The sequence below is a fragment of the Betta splendens genome, chromosome 19, assembly GCF_900634795.4.
Source record: "Betta splendens chromosome 19, fBetSpl5.4, whole genome shotgun sequence".
NCBI lineage: Eukaryota > Metazoa > Chordata > Actinopteri > Anabantiformes > Osphronemidae > Betta > Betta splendens.
Genome location: NC_040898.2, coordinates 7,475,983 through 7,500,510, shown reverse-complemented (window position 1 = coordinate 7,500,510; position 24,528 = coordinate 7,475,983). Strand labels below are relative to the sequence as shown.

Below are 24,528 nucleotides of genomic sequence, written 5' to 3'. Positions count from 1 at the left end.
TGATGCTTCCGTTGGCTCAGCTCAGATGTGTGTAGGAATACAGACAGCTGTCTTTTTAACCAATGAAATCCCTTCATTTGTTGTGTGTGATATATTGAAATGATCCTAGTTGACTGTATGTTGGAGCCTTTCGTATGAGGCAGTGGGTCATGACCAGATGTTTACTCCTCATCATCGTCTTTATTCTGTCTTGTCCATTTTATCTTTGCAAACAAACTTGGACTCTCGTGTTATTCTTTTGACGGCTGTGGCTCAGTGTGAGGCCTTTCAGTCGTACATCCCAGGTATGCAAATGCATTTATTTCTCTCTCAGCTGAGCGTGTGCGGCCGGCGGCTTTGTTTTCAGTGTCGCGGACGAACCCCTGGAGGAACGTCTTAAAGCATCACAGACTAGGAATGAACCACTGCGGGTGCATCCTGCGGACGGACTTTTTTTTTTTTAAAAACTCTCTCCACCCCATCGCTCGGCAGAAGAACTCCCTGCGGTGGGATGAACTAACGGATACAGAACGGACTGGTTGCATAAACACGGCGGGAGAAACCGAAGCGAGACTTTATGGACAACAAACAAAAAATGAAAAGCAACTAACGATGTCAATCTTCGGAGATTCAGGACCCCTCTGATCTCTGACATGTTCTTTTGATTCTGATTCCCCCCCCCGCTCTTTCACTTAATAGTTAAGACTTTTGTCCTGTTTACATGTACTGTAAGTGCTCTCTATCCATCACCCACTGGAGAGATTAAACGGTGTGAAGCAGCATTTATTCTAGCTCTGGTATTCTCTATGGCTGATTACTGTACCCTTCTGTTTAAGCCAGCATGCTGTCCTTACTGTGACCCCCGAGGCCTCCCACCTCCCATCCACATCCTCTCCAAGAAACCCCTGCCTTAAATTAAACAAAAACACCCATAGAAAAACTAGGGCATCGAACCTTTACCTGCATTACAGTACACAGACTCAATGTTCCCTACGCTTCCTACCAAAACAGTCAGTATGTGTGTTTTCCTCTTTGTATTGTGTATACCTCAGATAAAAGTCCAAAAGCAGCTATTATTATCTGACACTTCCTGGCAACCAGACCCTCCATCCTCCACCCCCAGTCTATAGCCTATAGAGCCTGACTACAGCTACAGTTCAGCCAAAACCACACCTACCTCCACCATAAAGGCCACAGTATACTTGCTGCAGAGACAGTTTTTGTGTGGGCTCGACCTAAAGGCTGCATATGAACGCTTCCCATGTGACCGATTATGCATTATCAGCTTAAAGCTCACACCACAGCGGTACATTTCCTTAAATGGTAATACAGATAATTGCAGTTATTGTATTTCTTTAAGTAAAGTTCTGGTAAACAGTGTGAAGTGAGGCTACAAATGCAGTTCTTTCTTCCAAATTGGTTTTTAAGTCAACGCAAATTAATTTACTTGTTGGTTATGATGATGTGTTTATTTCCTGTGAGATCTGTCTCAGTGAGCACAAACGTAAAGACTATGCATCAAGCATAAATGTTGAAAAACATTTAAATATTGATAACTGATATATACACATATATGTGTATAAGCTGCACTATCAGCCTGTGTGGAAACAGGAACAAGTGGGCGAGGCGTTCTGCCTTCAAACAAGGCGTGAACATGTGGGAAGCTACAGGCTGCAACAGCTGGATGTGGAGCATTGTTGTGATGATGGAAGAGACAGTCTTTCCTGCTTCCAGTTGTTTTCAGCTCATCTAAGCTTCCCAAAACTTGGTCTATTCGGATGCTCTGACGCTTGCAATTAAGTATACTGTTACCTTTAAAACCCATGTCATTCCCCAAACCTCAGCAGCCTCCCTGTCCTATGCAGATCCCCAAGGCAAAAACGTCTGAATGCTGATTATTGAGTAAAAACTGAAAGAAAAACTGAATTCTTCCATTCTGTTTGTATTCGTGGGCTTTTTTTGTCTCATTCGTCAGGTTGTGGGTCCAGTGTTGCTTTATTCTTTATGTATCCTCCCTTCTTCTTCCTGATCAGTAGTGGAACATTGTATTATTGTACATTACACAAACAAAGAGATCCTGATGTCTAATTGCAGCTTTACTTAATCAAGTAGTTTTTTTGTTTGTTGTTTTTGTTTTGTTCTAGGTATTTTTAGATTTTTATCTGGTTATTGTTTCTGTATGCTCTCAATCTGCTTCAACAAATATGGTTTATTATATATGATTATCATAACTATTGTTACAGTTATTGCTACCACAGCTATTATTAATAAACACTCCTCAGTAACTCTGTCCTGTTGTTATTTAAAAGTCTTTGAGCATGAGCAGCACAAATTCATACACACATGATAATAAAAAATTTAAATTTATCCAAAAATAAACATACATGAAAAAATCGAACAAATCTTTAAGCATTTTAAGACATAATTTAGACCATATTTAGTGAGATACAACTCATTTAACTACACTACATGCAGTGTTCAGCTTACTCTGATATTTAGATAAATGGCTCCTTCTAGTGGCAGTTCCACACTCTGACACCACCACACGCTCAGAATCATCAGTGGTGTGAATGCACCACAAATACACCTGTACCCGTGGTACAAAGTATGCAAAGCACTTTTCCTAATCCCAGGACCTCTGCTCCTTTTACACCCCAGTGGCTACAGGGATTCACTGGGAGCCTTAGTTATTAGACTCCATCATCCCAAAGTAGAATAAAGCCAATGCCGTCGTCAAATGTCTCCGTTTAGTGGATGCCATTGACAGTCTATTTGAGGTAATACTCGTTGCCTTTTGTTTATTATGTAACAACGTGCAGCTCACTGTCTGATATCACAGAACCCATGTAATGATGATATTATGGATCAGTGACTAGAGGAGCAGTAGGGACTGATAAAGCTTTAATACTAGTCAGTGGTGCGATAAATTAACTTCTCTAAAACAGTTCTGAACAAATTTGTGTTGTTAAGTTGAATAAACAGATTTAATTATAATGAGTAATTGATTCATAAAATAAATTCCCTTTCATTTGTGTAGTCTCTTCAGAGCAAATATGTCAGCCAAGATACGCCACTTCCAGAAATATGCACACTGAACCATCTCTTAGTTATAAATTCAGATGCTGGTGTAGTATATTTATGTATCATATCATATATTATTATATAGGTAGTGAACAATCTGTTCGGGTCAGGTTAAGATGCAGTGACTGTTCCTCAACCCTTGCAGTTTCGCAGGGTCGTTGTCTGGGGAACATCTGGGATAGACTCCAGGAAACAGACATTTACATTTACTTTTAGCAGTAAAATTGATCATTGCTTATGAGAGAAGTACATAGAGTAGATGGGTTCGTGTGTTTGCTTAAACTGAGTTCACAGAGTCTGTGTTCACAGAATCTGTTGTTTAACAATAGTTATCTGAGTTATTCAAAATGTCACGCCGACCTGGGAAAGGAACGGAGAGGTTGAAGCTGGGCCAGAGGAATCTGGGAGCTGGACAGATAACACGGCCCAGCGCCAGGACCTTCCAAGTAGCCTTATTTGGACATGTGGAAAGACTCTAGGTGGTGGTTATAAGGAGGGCCTTCACAGGCTGGGGTTTTTCAGAGCGCTTCGCAGAGGGTCCGCTGGTAGCACACAGCGGACCTTTTCCGACCTCTCGGTTCTCTCTGCAGAGGAACAAGCAGGTGAATTCGGTCTCTGCCTCTCTTGCTATTACTCTTTTGTAATCATTATATGATTGTTTTCAATTTGTCATGTATAATAAATTTGTATGCTATTGATTTAAACTTCAAAGTTGAGTTCTTGTGAAATCTCTGTCGTGGTTGAAGAGAATAGAAATACAGGACAGAAATTGGCGTCACTCCAAGGCAAGAAAGCCGGGTCTGAAGCCGACAGGTGCCCGACTGCACCCAGCCCGAGACGACTCGTCACTGGTGGCCACAGGTGAGATGCGCTTAAAGCTCTTACATGACGATTCTCTGTGTTGGGGGCAGTGTGGGCAAATGTTGGTTACATTAGAAGATTCTAAATTCTGATTCGGCTATTTCTAGAAAACAATCTGTGTGGGAATAAGCAGAGAGAGGCAGTGGAGAATTTGCTTGTAAAATTTGCTGTATATAAATATAACTAACCAACTGCTTATTTGTGTGCTGTACTTTGCTTTTATTGTGGGGAAATAGAAAATGACATGGCCTATTGACCTCTAGACGTTGACTTAAATGTTGACTTAAGGCAGACGCAGATTGGACACTCTAACATTAAGGGCTTTGAAGTCTGTATTTGGTTAAAGTATATATAAAGGCTGTGTAAGTACCATAACTGATGCCGATGGCTTCGGCCCAACAACGCTGAAGTGGCAAAATATATGCACATTTTTTCACTGGACTGGACACTCTCTATTTACTCTTTTATAGGGTAGGAGCTATATTGTGCCATTTCAAAAGCGTACACCAAATTTACAGGGGGGGGTGCGTAAGAAGCATCAGGTTACGGTGCGGCCTCAGTGCATTAGGACGTAGAGTGTGACCTTGTGCTACACATTCAATCAAATTTTGGTTTAAGGCACTGTAGGTTTATGTGCGTATGAGGAGACCTACATTAAGCTTGGGACTGATCAATCCAAGTGTAGATTTTCTCATGAGATGTGAGGCCTGAGAGACATAGGGAAACCGGTAAAAGCGCTTTCTGTGATATGCATATGAAGATGAAGTGTGCTGGCAATAGTGTATGAAGTTTAATCAAGTGTGTATTTGTGTATATACGTATGTGAAGTTAAACGGCGTAATAGTTGCTTGTTGCTGAGTTAAATTTGAAGTAGGCTGGGTTGACAGCGGCTCCTCTACTCCTCCGGTGCAGAGGGAGTGTGTGTGTGTGTGAGGGAGAGAGGAAAAGAGAGCAGGAGGGCGGGGGAGTGAGTGTGTGTGTGTGTGTGTGACTAGAGACAGATCCCCGCTCCTCATACGTGTGTTTTCAGATAGTTGGGGGGAGACGTTGGCTTGGTGCCAGGTGGCGACACAAAGTTGGGTTTTTAATTTTTGTTGTTGTTTAATACTTTAACATTTTTGATTGTCCTATATGGTGTTCACTTTTCTTTGTACTTTTATAATCATTTTGACGTAATCCGAGTATTTTAGTGCATTTTTTGTGACGACGTGTCCGCACTGTGGTTGGAAGTGGTCAAGCTGGTCACGGTGTGTAAAGACCGCGGCTGCTTTGTTTATTAAAATAATAAAAAAAGGGGGAGTTGAGGCGCGGTCTCTGAATTGGGTGTGGAGGCGTCAGCCGTGTGCCTCTTCTGTTGTTTACGCTCCAGAGAGAGAAAAGAGTGTGTGTACTGTATGTGCTTTACTGCTCAGAGCATTAAGCTCAAGGGTGTGTGTCGTACTAGTCCTAGCAGTAGGCTCGGGTGTGTGTGTGTGTGAGTGTGCATTGGAGAGACATAGACACATAGTTGACAGACTGCAGTAAAGCCTTAGTTTTGTTCCTATTATTACTATTATTGTAACGGACAGCAGCTAAACTTCAAAACGTTTACTACGTCATTTGAAGAGGAAGGAATTTTACTGTAACGCTAACGCTTCTCAATTGGTTTAGAGCCGTCAGCCGTGTGCTTCTCTAAGGGCAGAATCAGACTGGAAGTACAAAGACAAACAGAGTACTTTCGAGCCTCCATCTGTCTGAGGCTCTGCCTCACCCCTCCCCTGAGTTTTCACCAACTTTTCAGATCAGATGTATGTATGTATAGACTATAAGTGCCTGGTTAGTATTAGGTGAGAATAAATGTTAGTAATACACTAGGTGAGAATAGAACCGCAAGAAGGGGTTTATGCGACGTACATGCTAGTGTACTAGTAGTGGTCTGCAGCGTGTTGGTTATACTTTATGTCAGTGTGTATTGGTGGGATTTAGCTTCTATTTTTCCATTTTCAGTTTCCATTCTGTCTGGTTCTAGGTTAACTAGGTTATTTGGGCAAAGTTAATAAACATTCCTCCATTTATATCAAAGGTCTTTCTGCTCACGCGTCTGTAGCACCTGCATTCTCATGAGCAAGACCACCATTTGTGACCTAATGTGGGTTAGGCACAGCCTGTGACATCACTATCACGTTAAATCAAGGGTTTCAATTACGCTGATTTTGTATAAACCTAGTAATATAAACAAAGCACATGATCAGCTCCAATAAGACGCTTATAATTTTTCTTCAGCAGTTGCTCTGAAGTGGGCGTTTCTGCAGTGGTTTGGTTTATCTTTGCATCAGACTTACTCTTTTATTCAGAACAAATCAAAACTCATCAGCTCAACAGTCACTAGGAATGATTATCGGGCCAGTTGCTTAAAACAGAGGTAAAACCAAGATACCCAGAAAGGAAAAGCGTCTAATTACAATTTAACTGTTTAATATTTATGTTGCTTTTCACTAACTATGGGTTGTAAAGACAGGGAACTTACTTCAGTTATGAACACTGATTGAGATTAGTTCAGTTACAAGTATAATTAGGTGTAATTAGGGATTGAAATCATACTTTCAGTAAAGATACATGTTTAATAATGAGATCTGTGGATGGGAACATGTCTCCAGTCGAGGTGTTGATGAAAGAAATTCAGAAATGCTCAGACAAATGGAGCAAGCGGACACATGAATCCACGTCGCCCTGGCCTTCAGAGGGGACGTTTGATCTGAGGCAATGTGCAGAGATGCAGGGTTTTATAAAAACCTATAAGATAAAAGACAAATCTGTAAAGCGAGGCCTTAAACGGGAAAAAGAAAATGCAGTGTTGCAATTGTTTATCAACTGTGCAAAAACGATGAGCAAAAAGACGACTCAATGTGGTGATAACCAATTTAATCAGATCTCTATAATTAAGTCTCTTTCAGATGCGTCCCAGATGGATGCAGAAGAAACAAAACCATTACGGACAAAGAAGCCAGTTCACCCTGTAGCTGATCTAGAAGGGACAGACAGGGCAGTGGAAAGGGATAAGTTGTTAGAACTGCCCGACATTTATTTAAACACAGAGAAAATCTCAATTGGAAATTCTTGCAGTGAAAGTGATCTGCGTGACAGAGCAGTTAGATCACTGTGGGCTGAGTCAGATGAGGAATCAGTGTGTGTGTGTGACGAACGGGTAAATGAGGTTTCTGATGGACTTCCTCTGCTGGTCAAAGAGGCAAAGCGTCAAAATCTGCCCTGGCCTTCAAGACCAGATCAGAAGGATCTGACTGACACTGTGGGACTTTGCAACTTGTCACTGGAACAAATAACTGACCATGTGGTTCATGCTGTTGAGCTGCGTCAGAAGCAGGCAAAGGAGGCAGTGAAAGAAGCAACACGCCAGCAGCAGCGAAAAGAGGGGGAGAAAAGAGAGACGAGGATGGTCTCTGCTCAATCAGCCAGCGTGCCTCGGACCCCACCTACACCACCAGGCATGGCCACACCTCAGGTGATGTACATTCTACCAGAAGGGTGGACAAGACGACCTCCTATGAGGAGAGAAGGGTTCCCTGCAGACAAAGGCAGTGGAACAGGAGGCAGCCACAGAGGAAGCGTGAGATGCTACTGCTGTGGGAAGACTGGTCACGTAAGAAGCCATTGCTTTGTTTGGCTACGAGGCTCACGAGGAGTGCCCAGACCAAAGGGGTCCGTTGATCAATGTGGAGGCCCCTCAGCTGGGTACTAGAGAGGACCAGACACCTCCAGGATTCATGAACTTTGTTGATGGGCCCCATCAAAAGCCAAAAAGCCAGATGCCTCTGAATCTGTGACTTCACCTTGATGCACACTTTAGTACTTTGAGACTCAGACAAATATCTAAAATTTGGAAATAAAATAAACAAGTCGGCTGGTGAGAATGACTTAGTCCTTAAACCTGCCAACAGAGTCAAAAATGAAAAATATGCCAATTTTACTAGGCAAGGGAAAGACAAAGGTATAGAGAATATTTCAAGATAAAGTTCCCAATTCAATCACTCTGCTGACAAATGCTCCACCTGATGCTCAGTGGGTGACGGTGTTAAAAACAATGTGAATGTGAAGTATGTTGATGAAGACACTGTGTGCACCAGACTTTGAGACATGCCTCAGTCCATCTCTCCAACTAACACTAACTGTAGACAGTTGTCTCATGGTATTGGTAAAGACTCATTCACATTAGTGAGGTAAGAAAGTTTTACTAGACAAGCCGCAATACTGTAGGAAGTGCCTCCCACATACCATAAAGTGAGTAAAGTATCTGAGGAGGTCAATCAGTTAAAAAAGAAATGAGGAGAGTGTAAATGTTTCTCTCATACAGTAAACAGCAGTTTGATCCCTACAATATGTAAGCTGGTATAACGCATCATGCTTTCATGTGTTACAGAAAACATCAAACTTTAAAGTGACTAAAACCAGACGTGCATTTTACTGCTACTGTGCCAGTTCTCCAATAGACAAAAAAACCAAACCATTCAGAACCCGCAAGGTGTAACTGTTGCAACAATGCTTAGTCTTCTATAGTACAGTATTGTAATGCTACGGATTGTGGTGCTGCAAGCAGCTACAATTCACTACACTACATTTAGGATTTGCACAGTCCGTCTACTGTTTAAGCGAGGCTGCAGTTTTAATGATCACCTTGACATGTTTTGATGAGGTTCCACTTAGTTCTTATCATCATTATCATTAATATATTCCAGCAGAGCAGAAGACACATTTAGCAAATGTGTAAACCAGGTCTCAGTTAATTTTTTCTTTCCATCCTTTTGCTAAACAGTTAACATAGATGTCATCAGTCTGCAGGCCTTAAACAAATGTGACAGGGCTGTGGTGTTCTTTACGGCATGAAAGAAGGAGGTCTGGGGAAGAGACTGAGCAGCAACAGTGACGGTGCTTTATCCTGCAAGAGGTTTGACTGTATGTGGGTTTATATGGACTTTCTTTAATAGGTTACAATACTTCAGTTATCGTCCACAGCTGTTTTGTTATCACTACAAACTCTGACAGTCACAGGGGAATTATAATTAGATGTAGCAACAATTGTGGGGTTGTTTGAATTTCTAGGGTATAGCTTTGCATTTCCAACAGTTGACTAGGTTGTGTTATGTCCATCTGTCATTTCTGATAGTTTGTGAGGATTCAGCTTATTTAGTCTTTACGTTAATTGTGTCATGAAGTCACTTAATACATGCATCTGCAGTGCTTCTTGAATTCAATAAGGCTTCCTACAACGCAATGATTCTGTGTTCATAATGAGATTAGTTTGGGTTGATGTTGTAGTTATTAAGGTCTAAACATTCTTGTTCCTTCTATTGACATCGTCCTTAATTTCACTCAGTTTTATTCAGGGATTGATGATGATCCCTGGTAAGGATAAATACGTAGGATAAATAAGAGTAGGAAATTACTTTTAAGGGTTTTGCTAGTGTTCTTTTATCCATCCATCTTAATTTAATGATTTAATCGGCTTCAAATTCAATGGACAGTTATCTGTCTATTGAGGGGGGAAAAATGTATTGTAAAAAATTGTTTTGATTATTGCTTTATGACGGTCCCTGGTAACTGGGGAACTTGTGTGTGTGGCATCTGCTGTAAGAATGGACTATTCTGTTTCTGTTGTGTTTTATCCCAAGTTGGTGAACTTAATCCATGGGAGGAAGGTTGTGGTCGAGTTGGCACAAAAATTTTATTTGGTATATACTGTAAATAGCTTACGCTACAGAGGAGTATGATCTCACAGCGGGACTCATTGTGGAGTGATAGGAAAAGTGTCAGGAGCAGGGTATGTCAGGAAGAAAAGGAGTTAAGGGAAGTCAAGGAGTGAATGAAAAGGAAAGTGTAAATGTGACAATGACAATAGAGGGACGAAAAAGTACTGTGAACATTGCATTTCAGTGTGTAGCTTGTAAAAATATGCCGAACGCATAGACTAACATTGCACGAAGCTTTGCTTGACGAAATAGTGTTTAATGCATCAACCAAGTTTCTATGTGAAACAGATGATTAATATACGCAGGAAAGCTGTGTTGTTCCATTGCAGGAAAGAAGAGGACAAAGAAGATCAAACTCCGGATCACTGATGGGCCCAGAGTGACACTGCTGACTCATTCAGCAGAACAAGGTCACAGGCTAGCCTTTCTAAATTATAGTTCTCATAGAGCAAGAGTCACTCTCTTAGCTCACGTGCACGACAAAAACCCTGAGCTCATGACATGACTGACTGATACTGTATATGCTCTACGGACTGACCATGGCACGTGTCGATGATGTTTTATTTTTGTTGATTTTACATAATGAGGGTTTAACAATTTTCATTCTGCATCTCAGTGTGTTGTTGTACACAGGAAGCTCACATTAACAACTTCAGCCCCTCTCTCTACACAGAGCAGCAATGGAGAAAATGTGTCAACTAATTTTCTAAACTAATTTTTTTCCCTAACCAACTTCTCTCCTACTCTTAACCTCCATCCACAGGTTACTTCAGTATCAGAGGAGGGTGTGTCTTATGATCTGCTACAACTGTGGGTTTTTATACTCTCTGATCTAAAATCTTTTGATTTCTACAGCGACGACCTGGAATAAAAAGCAAACTATATGTTCTGTTCAGCCTAACCCTAACCCTAGCTCTGTAGGATGGTTTATGCTGCACTATAGTGCAGATCTTTCTGCCTCTCAGCTATCAGCTCTCAGGTCACAGCTGGAGCACCAGTCTGAGGGGGACAGAGGATGGTGCAGCAGAAGTGTGCTGGAGCCCTGAACGGTCCAGAAATGAGGGACTCTGTGTTCAACGTGAAGGCAAGCTGGGCCAACTGGGTCGCTAGCAGAAAGGCAGGGCATCAGATGAGGTTCCTAGGACAACGCAGAGGGTGCAGTGCCACAGCTTCCAGAACAACCGTGGCGGATGAAGGAGGAGTCGATGGAGCCGAAGGAGCTGATGGAGAGTCCAATTATTCCACTTCCAGCTACACTCCTCAAACAATCCTCACCCACCTAATATTGTGGGGCTGCGCTGACCAACACGGCTACTGGGTGTGGGCGGAGCGCCGCCCTTAGCTGCATCGTTGATATACACTGATGTTTGAATTTGCCCGTGCATGAGCTGAATTGCAGATGCTGGATGACGTGGGATCACAGACCTTCATGATTGACTGTGGTTGGTGTGGAGTCTGTGAAGAATCTGTTGTGATAAAGAGGACACTTATGTAGAATGAAAACTGTGAGGTTTGTTACTGAATGTACTTGTTTACAGGCAGCGTGGGAGGATCACCTGTTGGAGCTGAAAGAAGAGCTTAGGTGTTCTATTCACCACAGATTTTGTGAATCTTTAACTTTGCTTTTTCATCTTAATGTTGAAGTTCATGTCTATTTAATATAATGCAGTATGATGAGTCAAAGAGGAGCTTTCTTGGCCACTCGCTTTCAAGATTGATGGGCATTAAAATGCCCATGAGGAGGGGATTTGTAGTATATTTATGTATCATATCATATATTATTATATAGGTAGTGAACAATCTGTTCGGGTCAGGTTAAGATGCAGTGACTGTTCCTCAACCCTTGCAGTTTCGCAGGGTCGTTGTCTGGGGAACATCTGGGATAGACTCCAGGAAACAGACATTTACATTTACTTTTAGCACTAAAATTGATCATTGCTTATGAGAGAAGTACATAGAGTAGATGGGTTCGTGTGTTTGCTTAAACTGAGTTCACAGAGTCTGTGTTCACAGAATCTGTTGTTTAACAATAGTTATCTGAGTTATTCAAAATGTCACGCCGACCTTATCTGAGTTATTCAAAATGTCACGCCGACCTGGGAAAGGAACGGAGAGGTTGAAGCTGGGCCAGAGGAATCTGGGAGCTGGACAGATAACACGGCCCAGCGCCAGGACCTTCCAAGTAGCCTTATTTGGACATGTGGAAAGACTCTAGGTGGTGGTTATAAGGAGGGCCTTCACAGGCTGGGGTTTTTCAGAGCGCTTCGCAGAGGGTCCGCTGGTAGCACACAGCGGACCTTTTCCGACCTCTCGGTTCTCTCTGCAGAGGAACAAGCAGGTGAATTCGGTCTCTGCCTCTCTTGTTATTACTCTTTTGTAATCATTATATGATTGTTTTAATTTGTCATGTATAATAAATTTGTATGCTATTGATTTAAACTTCAAAGTTGAGTTCTTGTGAAATCTCTGTCGTGGTTGAAGAGAATAGAAATACACGACACTGGTCAAACTCCTTGATACACTGAGTTACTCACTGTTCTTTTCCTTTTCTCCCTCAATCTTACTGTACATGCCACCATCGTATTTCATGTTAATATAGAGCAGTGATCTGTAACGGCCGCTAGATGACGCCGTTACTCTGCTGTAATAGGGCTGTGAGAGCAGATTGTCCCTTGCCGGACACCGTACTGTCGTGGATTCTAACGTTTTCTATGTTTTTTGTTAGCAGGCGAGCTGTTGTCTTGTAATAGATAAAGTTCTGCTATTCATCTGGGGCATATATTTAGTGGTACATTTGTATAAGACACTGCACTATGTTGTGGTATAGAAATGTATATGTTTGCGCTTAGCAAATTAATGTGTTGTTGTCACATAGAGTCGCCAGACAGTAACTTAGCCTCAGTTAAGTAGGACTGTTTTGTAATTAATCTATGAATGTTTTCTGTGTATATGAATATTTGGCTTTGTTTTGTTCATATTTCATTCAAGTGAGCGGATTAAATTTGTACGATAAGATGAGTTTCACTATATGACCGATAGGTGGCGGTACTGCACCTTTAAGGATACTGTCCGCTGTCTCATCTGCGGTTCGTCTGTTAACTGACGTTTGCTTCCCTCCTGCTTGTTTCAGCTGCTGTCAGCGTGTCTGGCCATCGCTCCGACAGCTTTTCTCAACCAGTGCTGTAGAGGAGGGAAATACAGGTTAACTAGCGGGTCAAGGTGCTGCTGTTGATTTGGGTGCAAACAGTGGCAGACGCGACATCGCACTCAGCATTTAAAGCTGCTTTGCTCATACTGAATTAAACATTACCGTCTGTTATAAAAGTACACGCAAGCACAACCCACATGTAATAGTATCATTTGACAAATGTGACTGCAACTTAAAACTGACTGTCATGACTCATTAGTAGAGTAACAGACATCAGATCAAAAAGAATAGAGACAAGGTTTAGTATTTAAGGCCTAAATCCCAAAATAATGCTAGATGTTTTTAAGGTCTTGTTGTGAAGTAAACGGTAAATACAACCTTAACCATATTATTCCGAGAGATAAGATGCTGCTGCTGTAAAGACAGGTTGTTGGTTCAAGTCCTCCATACCTGTAGATGCTTTCAAGTCCTTTTTGTCCAAATAAACTATAAATACAACATTGAACATGTCACAACCTGAACAGAGCGGTGGCTCAGAGGTTAAGAGGTTGTTCTTGTGAAGTTAGGTTGAGGGTTCAAATCTTGCATGATTCTAGAAACTTTTAGACGCTGCTCTCAAAGTTTAGGCTTAAAAGCACGCCAGAAGCTTCTCCAAGTGTGAAGGGTTCCTCAGTGGTGTAGTGGGTAAGACGATGAGCGTAAGTCGCAAGGCGTGCAGACCTCATGATCGAATCCTGGTCACTGCTGGTTCCTGAATCACACAACAGTCCTGAAGGGACTCCAGGGGGGGCCGTGTCCGGCCTGCGTTTCCAGAGAGGTGGAAATGAGGCCTTATGAAACTGAGAAGTAAAACCAACTAGCATTTTGAACAAAAGCAAAAAATTTTATTGACTAAATCAGACAGTTAAAGGTTACATACATGTTTATTATATTATAGCACACAATCTGGAGATTTGATCAATGATCAGTGTTTGTCAGAAGAACAGTGAATAAAACTTCAAATGAAATGATTCATGGAAAGATCAAGAAATGGGACAAGAGGAGTAATGCAAAGATCACACAATCCACAAGTTGCTCCATAGTTTGTTTTAATACATCTTTCTGACAACGTTTCTCTGACAGGATCAAACTCTCACTTTGACACATCACACAGAGACACTGAGGAACCATATGAGATCCAAAACCCAGGATAAAGTGGTTCAGTGAATGTGGTGTTGAAGGTGTGAAGGTGGATCAGTTTGTCAGAGGAGACTCTGTAGAAGGACAGAGAACCAGCAGGACAGTCCACATACACTGATACTCTGTCAGACACAGAGGAGGAGATGGGTGTTACTATGTTATTGTGTCTGACAGAGAAACCAACATCAGAGCAGATCAGACTCCAGGACTGATTGTTGTGTCCAAACAAACAGTCATCACTGCCGCCTTTCCTTCCGATTCCTCTGTAACTCACTGATATATAAACTCTTCCTCTGCACTCAACCTCCCAGTAACAGCGACCAGTCAGACGATTACTACACAGCAGCTGAGGACACCAGTCAAATCTTTCTGGATGATCAGGATATGACTGATCCTCCTTCACACGTGTCACCTTCCTGTTGTTGTCAGACAGTCGTAGTCTCCTGTTCACTGTGTTTGTGTCGATGGTGAGTTGACAGAAATCTGATGGAGAGAACAAGACACAATCCAGCTGCAGTTATTGATCTATCATCAGTTTGATGATGACTCATGACAGTTTGAAGATGGTTGAATGTTGCTGATCTCACTACAAACACACTTACACTTGCTCAGACCTGGTCTCAACCATCGGACTCCACCAGGCTCCACCCTGAAAGGAGGAGGGGGTCAGAGACATGCAGACATGGACATTACATGGCTCTCACACACACATTGTTGTAGGATTGTGTTCAGATGGAGGCTTGTATGTAGGGATGGACATTCAGCAACAACTAAGGACTTGGATCCTTATCTTGGAATCTACGGAGCAGGAGGTGACGTGGAGAAAAGCTTTGACTTTTCTATTTCACATCATCACTTTTGGTGCCAGACACCTGCTTTCAGTCTCACTCTGTCACCACCAAACTAATGTGACACCACAGGAAGCAAAGTCTGAATGTGTTTATTATCACACACTCCAAGGTTGGGTTTTAAGTTCATAAAGCTCCACATCCCTACTTGCTCCTCCATCAGACACTGTGTGTAGTTGTGTCCATACCTGAGAGTGTCCAGTCTCCAGTGTGGATCCTTGACTCCAGCAGACAGCAGCTCCACTCCTGAGTCTCCTGGATGATTGTAGCTCAGGTCCAGCTCTCTCAGATGGGAGGGGTTGGAGCTCAGAGCTGAGGCCAGAGAGACACAAGCTTCCTGTGAGAGCAGACAGCCTGACAGCCTGAACACACACAATGTTAAAGCACACTTACATACTACAGTTTGGATTAGAGGCACATTTGATCATCTACAGTGAAGAAAAACAGCCTGACAGCCTGATGGCACAAAACAACAAAAACTTGGTCACAGTTACACACCATCATCAAGTCACACACTACTACCACTCCTGATGGAGACACATATTGACAAACCTAAAATAAAATCAATCAAATGAGAAACATTTCTGGTTTAAACCATTAAATATGAAGTACAAAAGATTGTCAAATGAAAGAACACACTGAAAAATCTTGACCTGAGAGTCTCCAGTCGACAATGAGGTCTCTTCAGTCCAACAGACAGTAGCTTCACTCCTGAATCCAGCAGGTTGTTGTTACTCAGGTCCAGTTCTCTCAGACTAGAGGACTGAGAGCTGAGAACTGAGGACAGAGCTTCACAGCTTCTCTCTGACAGGTCACACACACTCAGTCTGAGACACAGGTGGACAAAATTATAAATAATGCAATGTTATTTTTCATTATTTAAAAAACTGCTAGAACAAGCAACTGATGGAAGATACAAGTTAGTTTAAACTGTTTAATCTCTTATTTTAAGGGTTTGACATCTGAAAACACTCGCATTTAAAACAATAAGAATAAAACCTGAGAGTCTCCAGTCGACAGTGAGGACTCTTCAGTCCAGCAGACAGTAGCTTCACTCCTGAATTATGCAGGTTGTTGTTACTCAGGTCCAGTTCTCTCAGACTAGAGGACTGAGAGCTGAGAACTGAGGACAGAGCTTTACAGCTTCTCTCTGACAGGTCACACACACTCAGTCTGAGACACAGGTGGACAAAATTATAAATAATGCAATGTTATTTTTCATTATTTAAAAAACTGCTAGAACAAGCAACTGATGGAAGATACAAGTTAGTTTAAACTGTTTAATCTCTTATTTTAAGGGTTTGACATCTGAAAACACTCGCATTTAAAACAATAAGAATAAAACCTGAGAGTCTCCAGTCGACAGTGAGGACTCTTCAGTCCAGCAGACAGTAGCTTCACTCCTGAATCCTGCAGGTTGTTGTTACTCAGGTCCAGTTCTCTCAGACTAGAGGACTGAGAGCTGAGAACTGAGGACAGAGCTTCACAGCTTCTCCCTGACAGGTTACAGCTACTCAGTCTGGTGAGACAGTAATGAACATAAATTGTAATCAAAATGAAACATGAACAACACTAAAAAAAGCTACGCAAATTCAGTCGAGCAGAGAAAGATAACCACATTTATAGTCACGTCTCTCATTCAAAACAGTACTGATTAAATAAATAGTACATTCAACATTTAGAAGCTTTACAAAATACTTACAGAGCTGTGTTGGAAGCTTTGACCACAGGCAGCAACCTCAGAAGAGCCTCCTCTGAAGCAGAGTATTTTTTCAGGTCAAATACTTCAAGATCATTTGCTGAAGACAATAAGATGAAAACCAGAGCTGACCACTGGGAAGGAGACAGATTATGTGTGAAGAGACTTCCTGATTTCAGATAGTGTTGGATCTCCTTTACTAGAGAACAATCATTCAGCTCATTCAGACAGTGGAAGAGGTTGATGCTTTTCTCTGCAGAAGGAAACTCTGTGATTTTCTTCTTGATGTACTGAACTGTGTCCTGATTGGTTTGTAAATTACTTCTCATTTGTGTCATCAAACCTTGCAAGAATGACTGGTTTTTCTCAAGAGAAAATCCCAGGAGGAAGCGGAGGACCAGGTCCAGGTGTCCATTTGGACTCTCTAAAGCCTTGTCCACAGCAACGTGGTAGAACGGTGTATGTTCATGTTTCGTCATAAGATGTGACAGCAGGTTGACTCCAGACTTGATGAAGGTCAGATGGACATGAAGAGCAGCCAGAAACTCCTGAACACTCAGATGGATGAAGCAGAACACCTTGTCCTGATACAGCCCTTTTTCCTCTTTAAACACCTGTGTGAACACCCCTGAATAAACTGAGGCTGCTCTGACATCGATGCCACACTCTGTCAGGTCTGACTCATAGAAGATCAGGTTTCCTTTCTGCAGCTGCTCAAAAGCCAGGTTTCCCAGAGACGCAATCATCTTGCTGCTCTTCTTATTCCAGTGTGGATCTGTCTCAGCTCCTCCATCATACTTGATGTTCTTCACTTTGGTTTGAACCACCAGGAAGTGGATGTACATCTCCGTCAGGGTCTTGGGCAGCTCTCCTCCCTCTCTGGTTTCCAGCAGCTCCTCCAGAACCGTAGCAGTGATCCAGCAGAAGACTGGGATGTGGCACATGATGTGGAGGCTTCGTGACGTCTTGATGTGGGAGATGATTGTTGTGGCCTGCTGCTCATCTCTGAATCTCTTCCTGAAGTACTCGTCCTTCTGTGGGTCAGTGAACCCTCTGACCTCTGTCACCATGTCAACACACCCAGGAGGGATCTGATTGGCTGCTGCAGGTCGTGTGGTGATCCAGAGGTGAGCAGAGGGAAGCAGGTTCCCCCTGATCAGGTTTGTCAGCAGCTCATCCACTGAGGTGGACTCTGTGACATCAGTCAGGGTTTTAGTATTGTTGAAGTCCAGAGGAAGTCGACACTCATCCAGACCATCTAAGATGAAAACAACCTTAAAGTGTTTAAAAATGAAGATTCCTGCTGCTTTGGTTTCACTGAAGAAGTAATGAACAAGTTCCACCAAGCTGAACCTTTGCTCTTTCAGCACATTCAGCTCTCTGAATGTAAATGTAAATGTGAAGTGTATGTCCCGGTTGGCTTTGTCTTCAGCCCAGTCCAGAGTAAACTTCTGTGTTAGGACTGTTTTCCCAATGCCAGCCACTCCCTTTGTCATCACTGTTCTGATGGCTCCATCTCTTCCAGCTGAGCCTTTAAAGACGTCTTCTGGTCTGATGCTTGTTTCTGCTCTGTCTGGTTTCCTGGAGGCTGTTTCAATCTGTCTGACCTCATGTTCATCGTTGACCTCTCCAGTCCCTCCCTCTGTGATGTAGAGCTCTGTGTAGATCTGGTTCAGAAGGGTTGGCTTTCCTGCTTTAGCGATGCCTTCAAACACACACTGGAACTTCTGCTTCAGGCGAGATTTAAGTTGATCCTGACAAACTGCAGCAGAAGATCCTGAATGAACAAGAAAATGGTTACGATTCATGAAGATAGAAGATTGAAGACTTTAAGAAGAAGAATTTAAGTATGGTCCACACATAAAAAAACTTAACTCTCCAACAGTAAACGTGTGATTGTGTCCCTGATGATGTAGATAAATCCTCTTACTCTGCAGACAGTCAGCCAGCTCCTCCTGCTTCATGCTCCTCAGGAAGTTCACTGTGATCTTCAGAAACGCGTCTCTGCTGCTCCTCTTCTGCTCTTCATCCTCACCATCCATCTCCTCTTCATCCTTCCTCTGACTCTCTAAGCATTCTGGGTAATTGGGTCTCAGAACCTTCTGGATCTTCTTCAGCTCCTTCTTCACAAACGTGACAATGTTTTCCTCCAGCAGCTGGAACAGAAACTAAATGAATGACCTGATCCAACTAAAACCATGAAGCCAAACATCAGATCCATGTTGGACACACTGACAATCCACTGGTCTAAAAAGTGCAGCATGGAGATGATTGAACACAACACATGAACAGTAGTAGTTGTACATGTACAGACCATAAATATGGAGTCCAGGTGTGTTTGGTGCTGCTGGACAGACTGAGCAATGGAAACCTCTGAGGTCTGCTGGTCCACTCTGTGGAGCAACATGAAGAATGAGAGACATGACAAGACATAAGACAAATTGTGTTCTCTGATCCATCCCCTTCTGTGAGTCATACACGGGTGTGCTCAGGACACACACAAGGATGGGATCAACTGGAAACAAACTTATGTCCTACAGCTTTCCAGACTGACACCCTACCCATTGAGCTACCAGGCCATGAATCCACACAGAGACACACACAAGGTAAAGGTCCATGAAGTGATGTTTGATGTGACACTGGTTCAGACTCAGCAGCTCTGAACAACATATATCCCTGCACAAAACTGAGGTGATGGAATAAGGAGTCTACTAAGATCAGATTGCTGAACTGTGCATGTATGAAGAAGAGCTGCTGCTCACGCTAGGAACATTTTACTACTTCCTACATTCATTCATTGTTGAACATCAGCTCTGTTGCCAACAATGGGGACAAACAGTCGTCTACACTTACTGAAAACAACATCAAAACTCAAGTCTCCAGTAGTAACTTTTATTTATTGCTGGAAGTGAAGGTGCTTTAAGACATTTGGCCAAAAAATTAATGTAGAAACATCAGTAAACAGATTTGATAAGAGTTGAACATTTATGTTGACATCTGCCTGCAAGTCAGGACTTCATTAAAAGAGGAGCAGCTCCTGAGACGCTCTATAGAATCAGAGCTTTAGCTACTTGAGTGTTTGCTGGAAGAACAGTAAAAAAAAGCTTCTCCTTCACATCAACATCTCTAACTCACATCAGGAAGATCGAGAAATTGAAGGAACACAAGTATTTATCATAATATAAACTTTGCATTGTATTATTCAACTTGTTTCAAATGAACAACTCACTTTGACTCTAATGCATGTTGGTCTTTAAAAGTTATAATAATTTCCTTTGACTCATTACTCCGGAAGGACATGCAGCTGGGTTCAGGTTCAGGACCAAGTTCAGCAGAGTCTTGTCTCTGATGAAACCTGAAAGAAAAACACTTTGGTGAATCTCACATATTCAGTCCTTCATAAATGACCAAAAATACTAAATATGTGATGATGACATATTAACTATTATCTGTGACTTCAGACAGAATCAGTCAGACGGTCTCAGTCATCTCACCTCTGAGCTTTGTTCTGGCTCTCATGGTCTTCACACAGACTGGTTTTAGAGGGCAGGGCTCCCTCCTCTCTGTCCTCACACTGACTCATGAATTCACACTTTCCACTTTCAGGTGGAGAAGAAAAACAAATCATTCATCTGCACATCTGAAAGTCTTCTTCCATCATTAGTCCTGTAACAATATCAGCTCCTCCTCCAATGATTGACTCTTTTCCACTCTACAATGTCAGAGATGTCAACACTTGCCAGAGCAGACTACAGGTTTCTTTGTTTGAGCATTTATTGATCTGACTTATGTCTTACTTTTCACTTTCACAAACCTTAAATAAATCCCTTTATGTCCCTTTATATATTCATTTAGAAAAAGATGTAGCAAATTACAATAACAATTATCTCCCAGTCACCAAAGATGACAGTTCACAGTGCAGACAATCAGTCAGGTTGACTGGACATAGTGAAATGCCTGTAGGTGCCAGAATGAGTGGTCTGTTTCCCTGTTATGGGCTGGTGACGGATCCAGGGTGGTCGAACCTCTGGTCAGACTGACAGCTGGGACAGGCCCCAGCAGCTTGCTACCCCTACGAGAAGTACTGAGCAGTCGCTTCAGAGACCGCGGTCATCATTTTATTTAACAACACTTGGTGCATTTATGGTTTGTATGCCTTGCCAGTGTGAGTAACAGCAGTTAGGCACTTATGATTCTCAGCCTGCAGGGTAGACATCGCTGTGGCTAACTGTTGTCAGTGTTTATTTTGAAATCCATTGTTTTTCCATCACCTTCTTTTTCGGACTCTCACACTACTGAAATTCAGAGGATGTCTCTCTACAAAAATTTGCAGTATATGAAGCAGGGCTCCAACATTACACCAAACACATATGTGAAGTGTATGTTGGATGCAGTGCACATGACAAACAAATCCCTTGGACCCAAGGTTGGGTCAGATATCACACACTTACCACTTATTGACTTACAAACATAGTTGTACAAAAAACTATAATTAGGATAAAATAAATCTACAACAAAAAAACAGACTACATGTTTATAAGACATACATTTTACAATTATGTAAACATATATTTTCTTAAAAATAAGAATGAGAAATATACAACTTTAGTTTTTCTATTTGCCAAAAAACCATATAGAGATAAATACACAGATAGAGGCCAATAGACATTATGTCAAAGAGAGCTGTTTCCTGGTTTGCCATCAGTGCAATAGACTGTATACTCACCCACACAGACTTTGTACTTTTGGTCACAGGAAGAAGAGGTCAGAACTACAAAAGGAACCTGGCTTTCTCCCTTGAAGGGTGTAAATGTGTTCTACTGATGCTCTCTCCTGTTAATGAATGATAAAAACATACTGTAATGAGCGGCTGTGGCTGCATGGGTGGTCAGCTGATCTGCTATGACTGGATGGCTGCTAAACAGGGTTTGAACAGAGGTGGCTGAGGTGATGCATGGACATAAATTTGATGATCGCCACAACTCAAACTGATCCTTTTTAACATGGACTGACAAACAGTAAGGATGGTAAAAGTGAGACAAGGATCGATGGGGCAGACAACAAAACAGTGAATTCTACAATAGGCAAAGCAAAAGAACAATAAATACAAATTATTCTGACTTATTTTCATGACTATATACTTCCATCTGTCTCACTGTTCACCACCTGACTTTCTCTAATCAAATAACTAAAAGTAAACGAAAAATTCCTGTTAACCTGATAAACTCGTTAGACAGCTAGAGACGTCATGTGTTGCGTCTTTGAATTGATTTTTAACGCTTTAATGTCCGACACCACATGAAAACTGCAGCAGTGGCAAAAGTAGTTTCACTCCCAGCAACAGGTTGAATCCGTCCCTGAAACGTAGCGTCTAACACCCAGACAGGCGTGTGGTGGTTTCTTACCAGAGTCTCTTCTTCTAGTAGTTTGTAGTTTCTTCGGTTCTGAACTTATATTTGGTTACTTCCGCTTTTGTCACGATGAAGAGGCGAACTCCGCAAACAAAAACGACCAACTACCTGAACCGACGGATCGATCCTAATATCGATAATATCGATACCAACGCTAGTATTGACATCGATCGATACTGCGACAAAAACATCGATACTTTGGTTGAGTTTTTACTCCTCCGCACTGCTGCCGTGTTTTCAAAGACTAACTATCTCGTCTGTCTGCGTCTCTGAGCGTCTGCACCTGTACGTCAGAGCGAAGCAGACACGCCCCCGCCTCTTGCTTTGAGATGTCACGTGACTCAGCGACTCGGGCCAGCGGGAAAAAAAACAGGCGGACGACACAGACGAAGAAGAAGGATGGAAGCAAGAAAGAGTAGCAGCGTGTGCTCATATTTTCAAGCCAGAAATGAAACAATGGCAACCTGTACAATCTGCAAAAAAGGCAGGGACTTCTCCTATGTTACTACTCTACTACACTACATTTATTTGTCTGCCTAATTTTCACTTATAAAACTGTGAAAATAATTGCACCTGTTTTGGTGGTTTTACAACAGTAAGAAGACAGGTTCGCCATGTGATCCACATGTGATCCACATTGTGTGTCACTGTAGCGCTGTGTTGTACAGTCTGATGTCTGTGGGGAGGAATGACCTGCGCTAGCGCTCCTTCCTGCACTGTGGGTGTAACAGTGTGGTGCTGAAGGAGCTGCTCAGAGCCTCTACAGTGGTGCAGGGGGTGGAGGGTTCTCCATGATGGATGTTAGTTTACCAGCATCCTTCTGTCCACCACCTCCTCCATGGACTCCAGTGTGCAGCCCAGGACAGAGCCTGTTTTCTGAACCAGCTTGTTGAGTCTCTTCCTGTCTCTGCCTGTACTGCCCCCCCAGCACACAACTCCATACAGGACTACTGAGGCCACCACAGTGTCATAGAAAGTCCTTAGCAGCTGTCTGCACACACCAAAGGACCTCAGTCTCCTCAGCAGGTGGAGGCCACTCTGGCTGTTCTTATACAGAGTGTCTGTGTTGTTTGACCAGTCAAGTCCGGAGAACTTCTGGAGGTGACAGTGGTGGGAGTTGTATTGGTCCGATGTGTACAGTGTGAAGAGAAAAAAGGGGAGAGCACCATCCCCTGTGCTGCAGACAACCACATCAGACACACAGTCCTTCAGCCTCACAAACTGTGGCCTGTCTGTGAGGTAGTTGATGGTCCAAGCAGCCAGATGTTGGTCCACACCTGCCACCTCCAGCTTTCTCCTCAGCAGTGATGTCTGGATGGTGTTGAAAGCACTGGAGAAATCAAAACACGACTCTCTCAGTGCTCCCAGAGGACTCCAGGTGAGACAGGGCCCGATGCTGCAGGTAGATCAAGGGTGGGCATTCCTGGTTCTGGGCCGCTGTCCTGCTGGGTTTCTCTCCCTGCTGATCACCTTCATCAGGTGTGTCACTCAGCTTTTTCACCTTCGAGGTGATCAGCGCTAACTGGGGCAGATAGAGTTGGTGAGTAGTGTGTTGCATATAAATTTACAAAAATCATTATGAGCCGCTATTTTAAGCATATTGACCTCATTGAGATCAATCATATTGTTATAACATTAAAAGACTCCACCATTTACATCACACTGGTTAGTACAGTATTTACCTTTTCCTTTTCTTACTTTCACTTCGGCTTCATAGATAGCTTCATGTGTGTAGCAGGCTGCATGCAGTGTCTGAAATGGATGGAGGAGCCTGTGTACACTGAGGTTTTGTCTGCAGCCCTTGAGTTGTTTAAGTGATTATAAAAAACTGACCCATTTATTGTTTGATTGCTCCTGTTTATGCAATTTGCAAGTTAGCGTTTTATTATCATGCAGCACCATCATCTGTTTTTCTTTTAAAAAATTGTTTTTGTATTCAGAAAAAATGAAAAGGCCGTTGTTTGGAACTGTGTACTCCATGGCTCATAATGCTGAACATCTAACACACTTAGAGGATGTTCTGGTAAACAGTGTGAAGTGAGGCTACAATTGCAGTTTCTTCCAAATCGGTTTTTAGGTCAAAACCGAATTTCTTTCCATTCTGTTTGTATTCGTGTTTTTTTTTTTTGTGGCTCCAGTGTTGCTTTATTCTTTATGTATCCTCCCTTCTTCTTCCTGATCAGTAGTGAAACATTGTATTATTGTACATTACACAAACAAAGAGATCCTGATGTCTAATTGCAGCTTTACTTAATTAAATAGATTTTTTGTTTGTTGTTTTTGTTTTGTTTTAGGTATTTTTAGATTTTTACCTGGTTATTGTTTCTGTATGATCTCAATCTGCTTAAACAAATATGGTTTATTATATATGATTATCATAACTATTGTTACAGTATTGCTACCACAGCTACAGTATTATTAATAAACACTTTCCTCAGTAGCTCTGTCCTGTTGTTATTTAAAAGTCTTTGAGCATGAGCAGCACAAATTCATACACACATGATAAAAAAATTTGAAATGTATGCAAAACAAAAGAGACAGAAAAAAATCTATCTATCTATCTATCTATCTATCTATCTAT

The 24,528-nt window shown here is 42.2% G+C and overlaps 2 protein-coding genes across 11 annotated transcripts in view; one reads left to right on the top strand and one right to left on the bottom strand.

Moving 5' to 3' along the window:
- LOC114858710 (NACHT, LRR and PYD domains-containing protein 12-like) overlaps positions 1-24,528 on the bottom strand; it is a 351,989-nt gene that overhangs the window by 267,707 nt on the left and 59,754 nt on the right. Inside the window, exons 2-12 of one of the 10 annotated variants that reach the window (XM_055504732.1) lie at positions 23,630-23,699; positions 22,521-23,469; positions 21,263-21,369; positions 20,031-20,135; positions 19,766-19,891; positions 18,851-18,929; positions 18,467-18,692; positions 16,540-18,313; positions 16,183-16,356; positions 15,837-16,010; positions 15,491-15,664 (exon numbers count right to left, since the gene is read on the bottom strand). In XM_055504732.1, the coding sequence (XP_055360707.1) occupies positions 15,491-15,664; positions 15,837-16,010; positions 16,183-16,356; positions 16,540-18,313; positions 18,467-18,692; positions 18,851-18,929; positions 19,766-19,891; positions 20,031-20,119 (2,816 nt within the window). In that variant the 5' untranslated portion in view covers positions 20,120-20,135; positions 21,263-21,369; positions 22,521-23,469; positions 23,630-23,699. The other 9 variants (XM_055504730.1, XM_055504726.1, XM_055504733.1 and 6 more) reach the window with 9 other exon arrangements.
- Positions 3,113-12,108, top strand: LOC129603456 (uncharacterized). The gene is made up of 2 exons (XM_055504754.1): positions 3,113-3,662; positions 3,807-12,108. Exon 2 carries the CDS (start codon positions 6,527-6,529, stop codon positions 7,655-7,657), a length of 1,131 nt encoding a protein of 376 aa, XP_055360729.1. The 5' UTR covers positions 3,113-3,662; positions 3,807-6,526; the 3' UTR covers positions 7,658-12,108.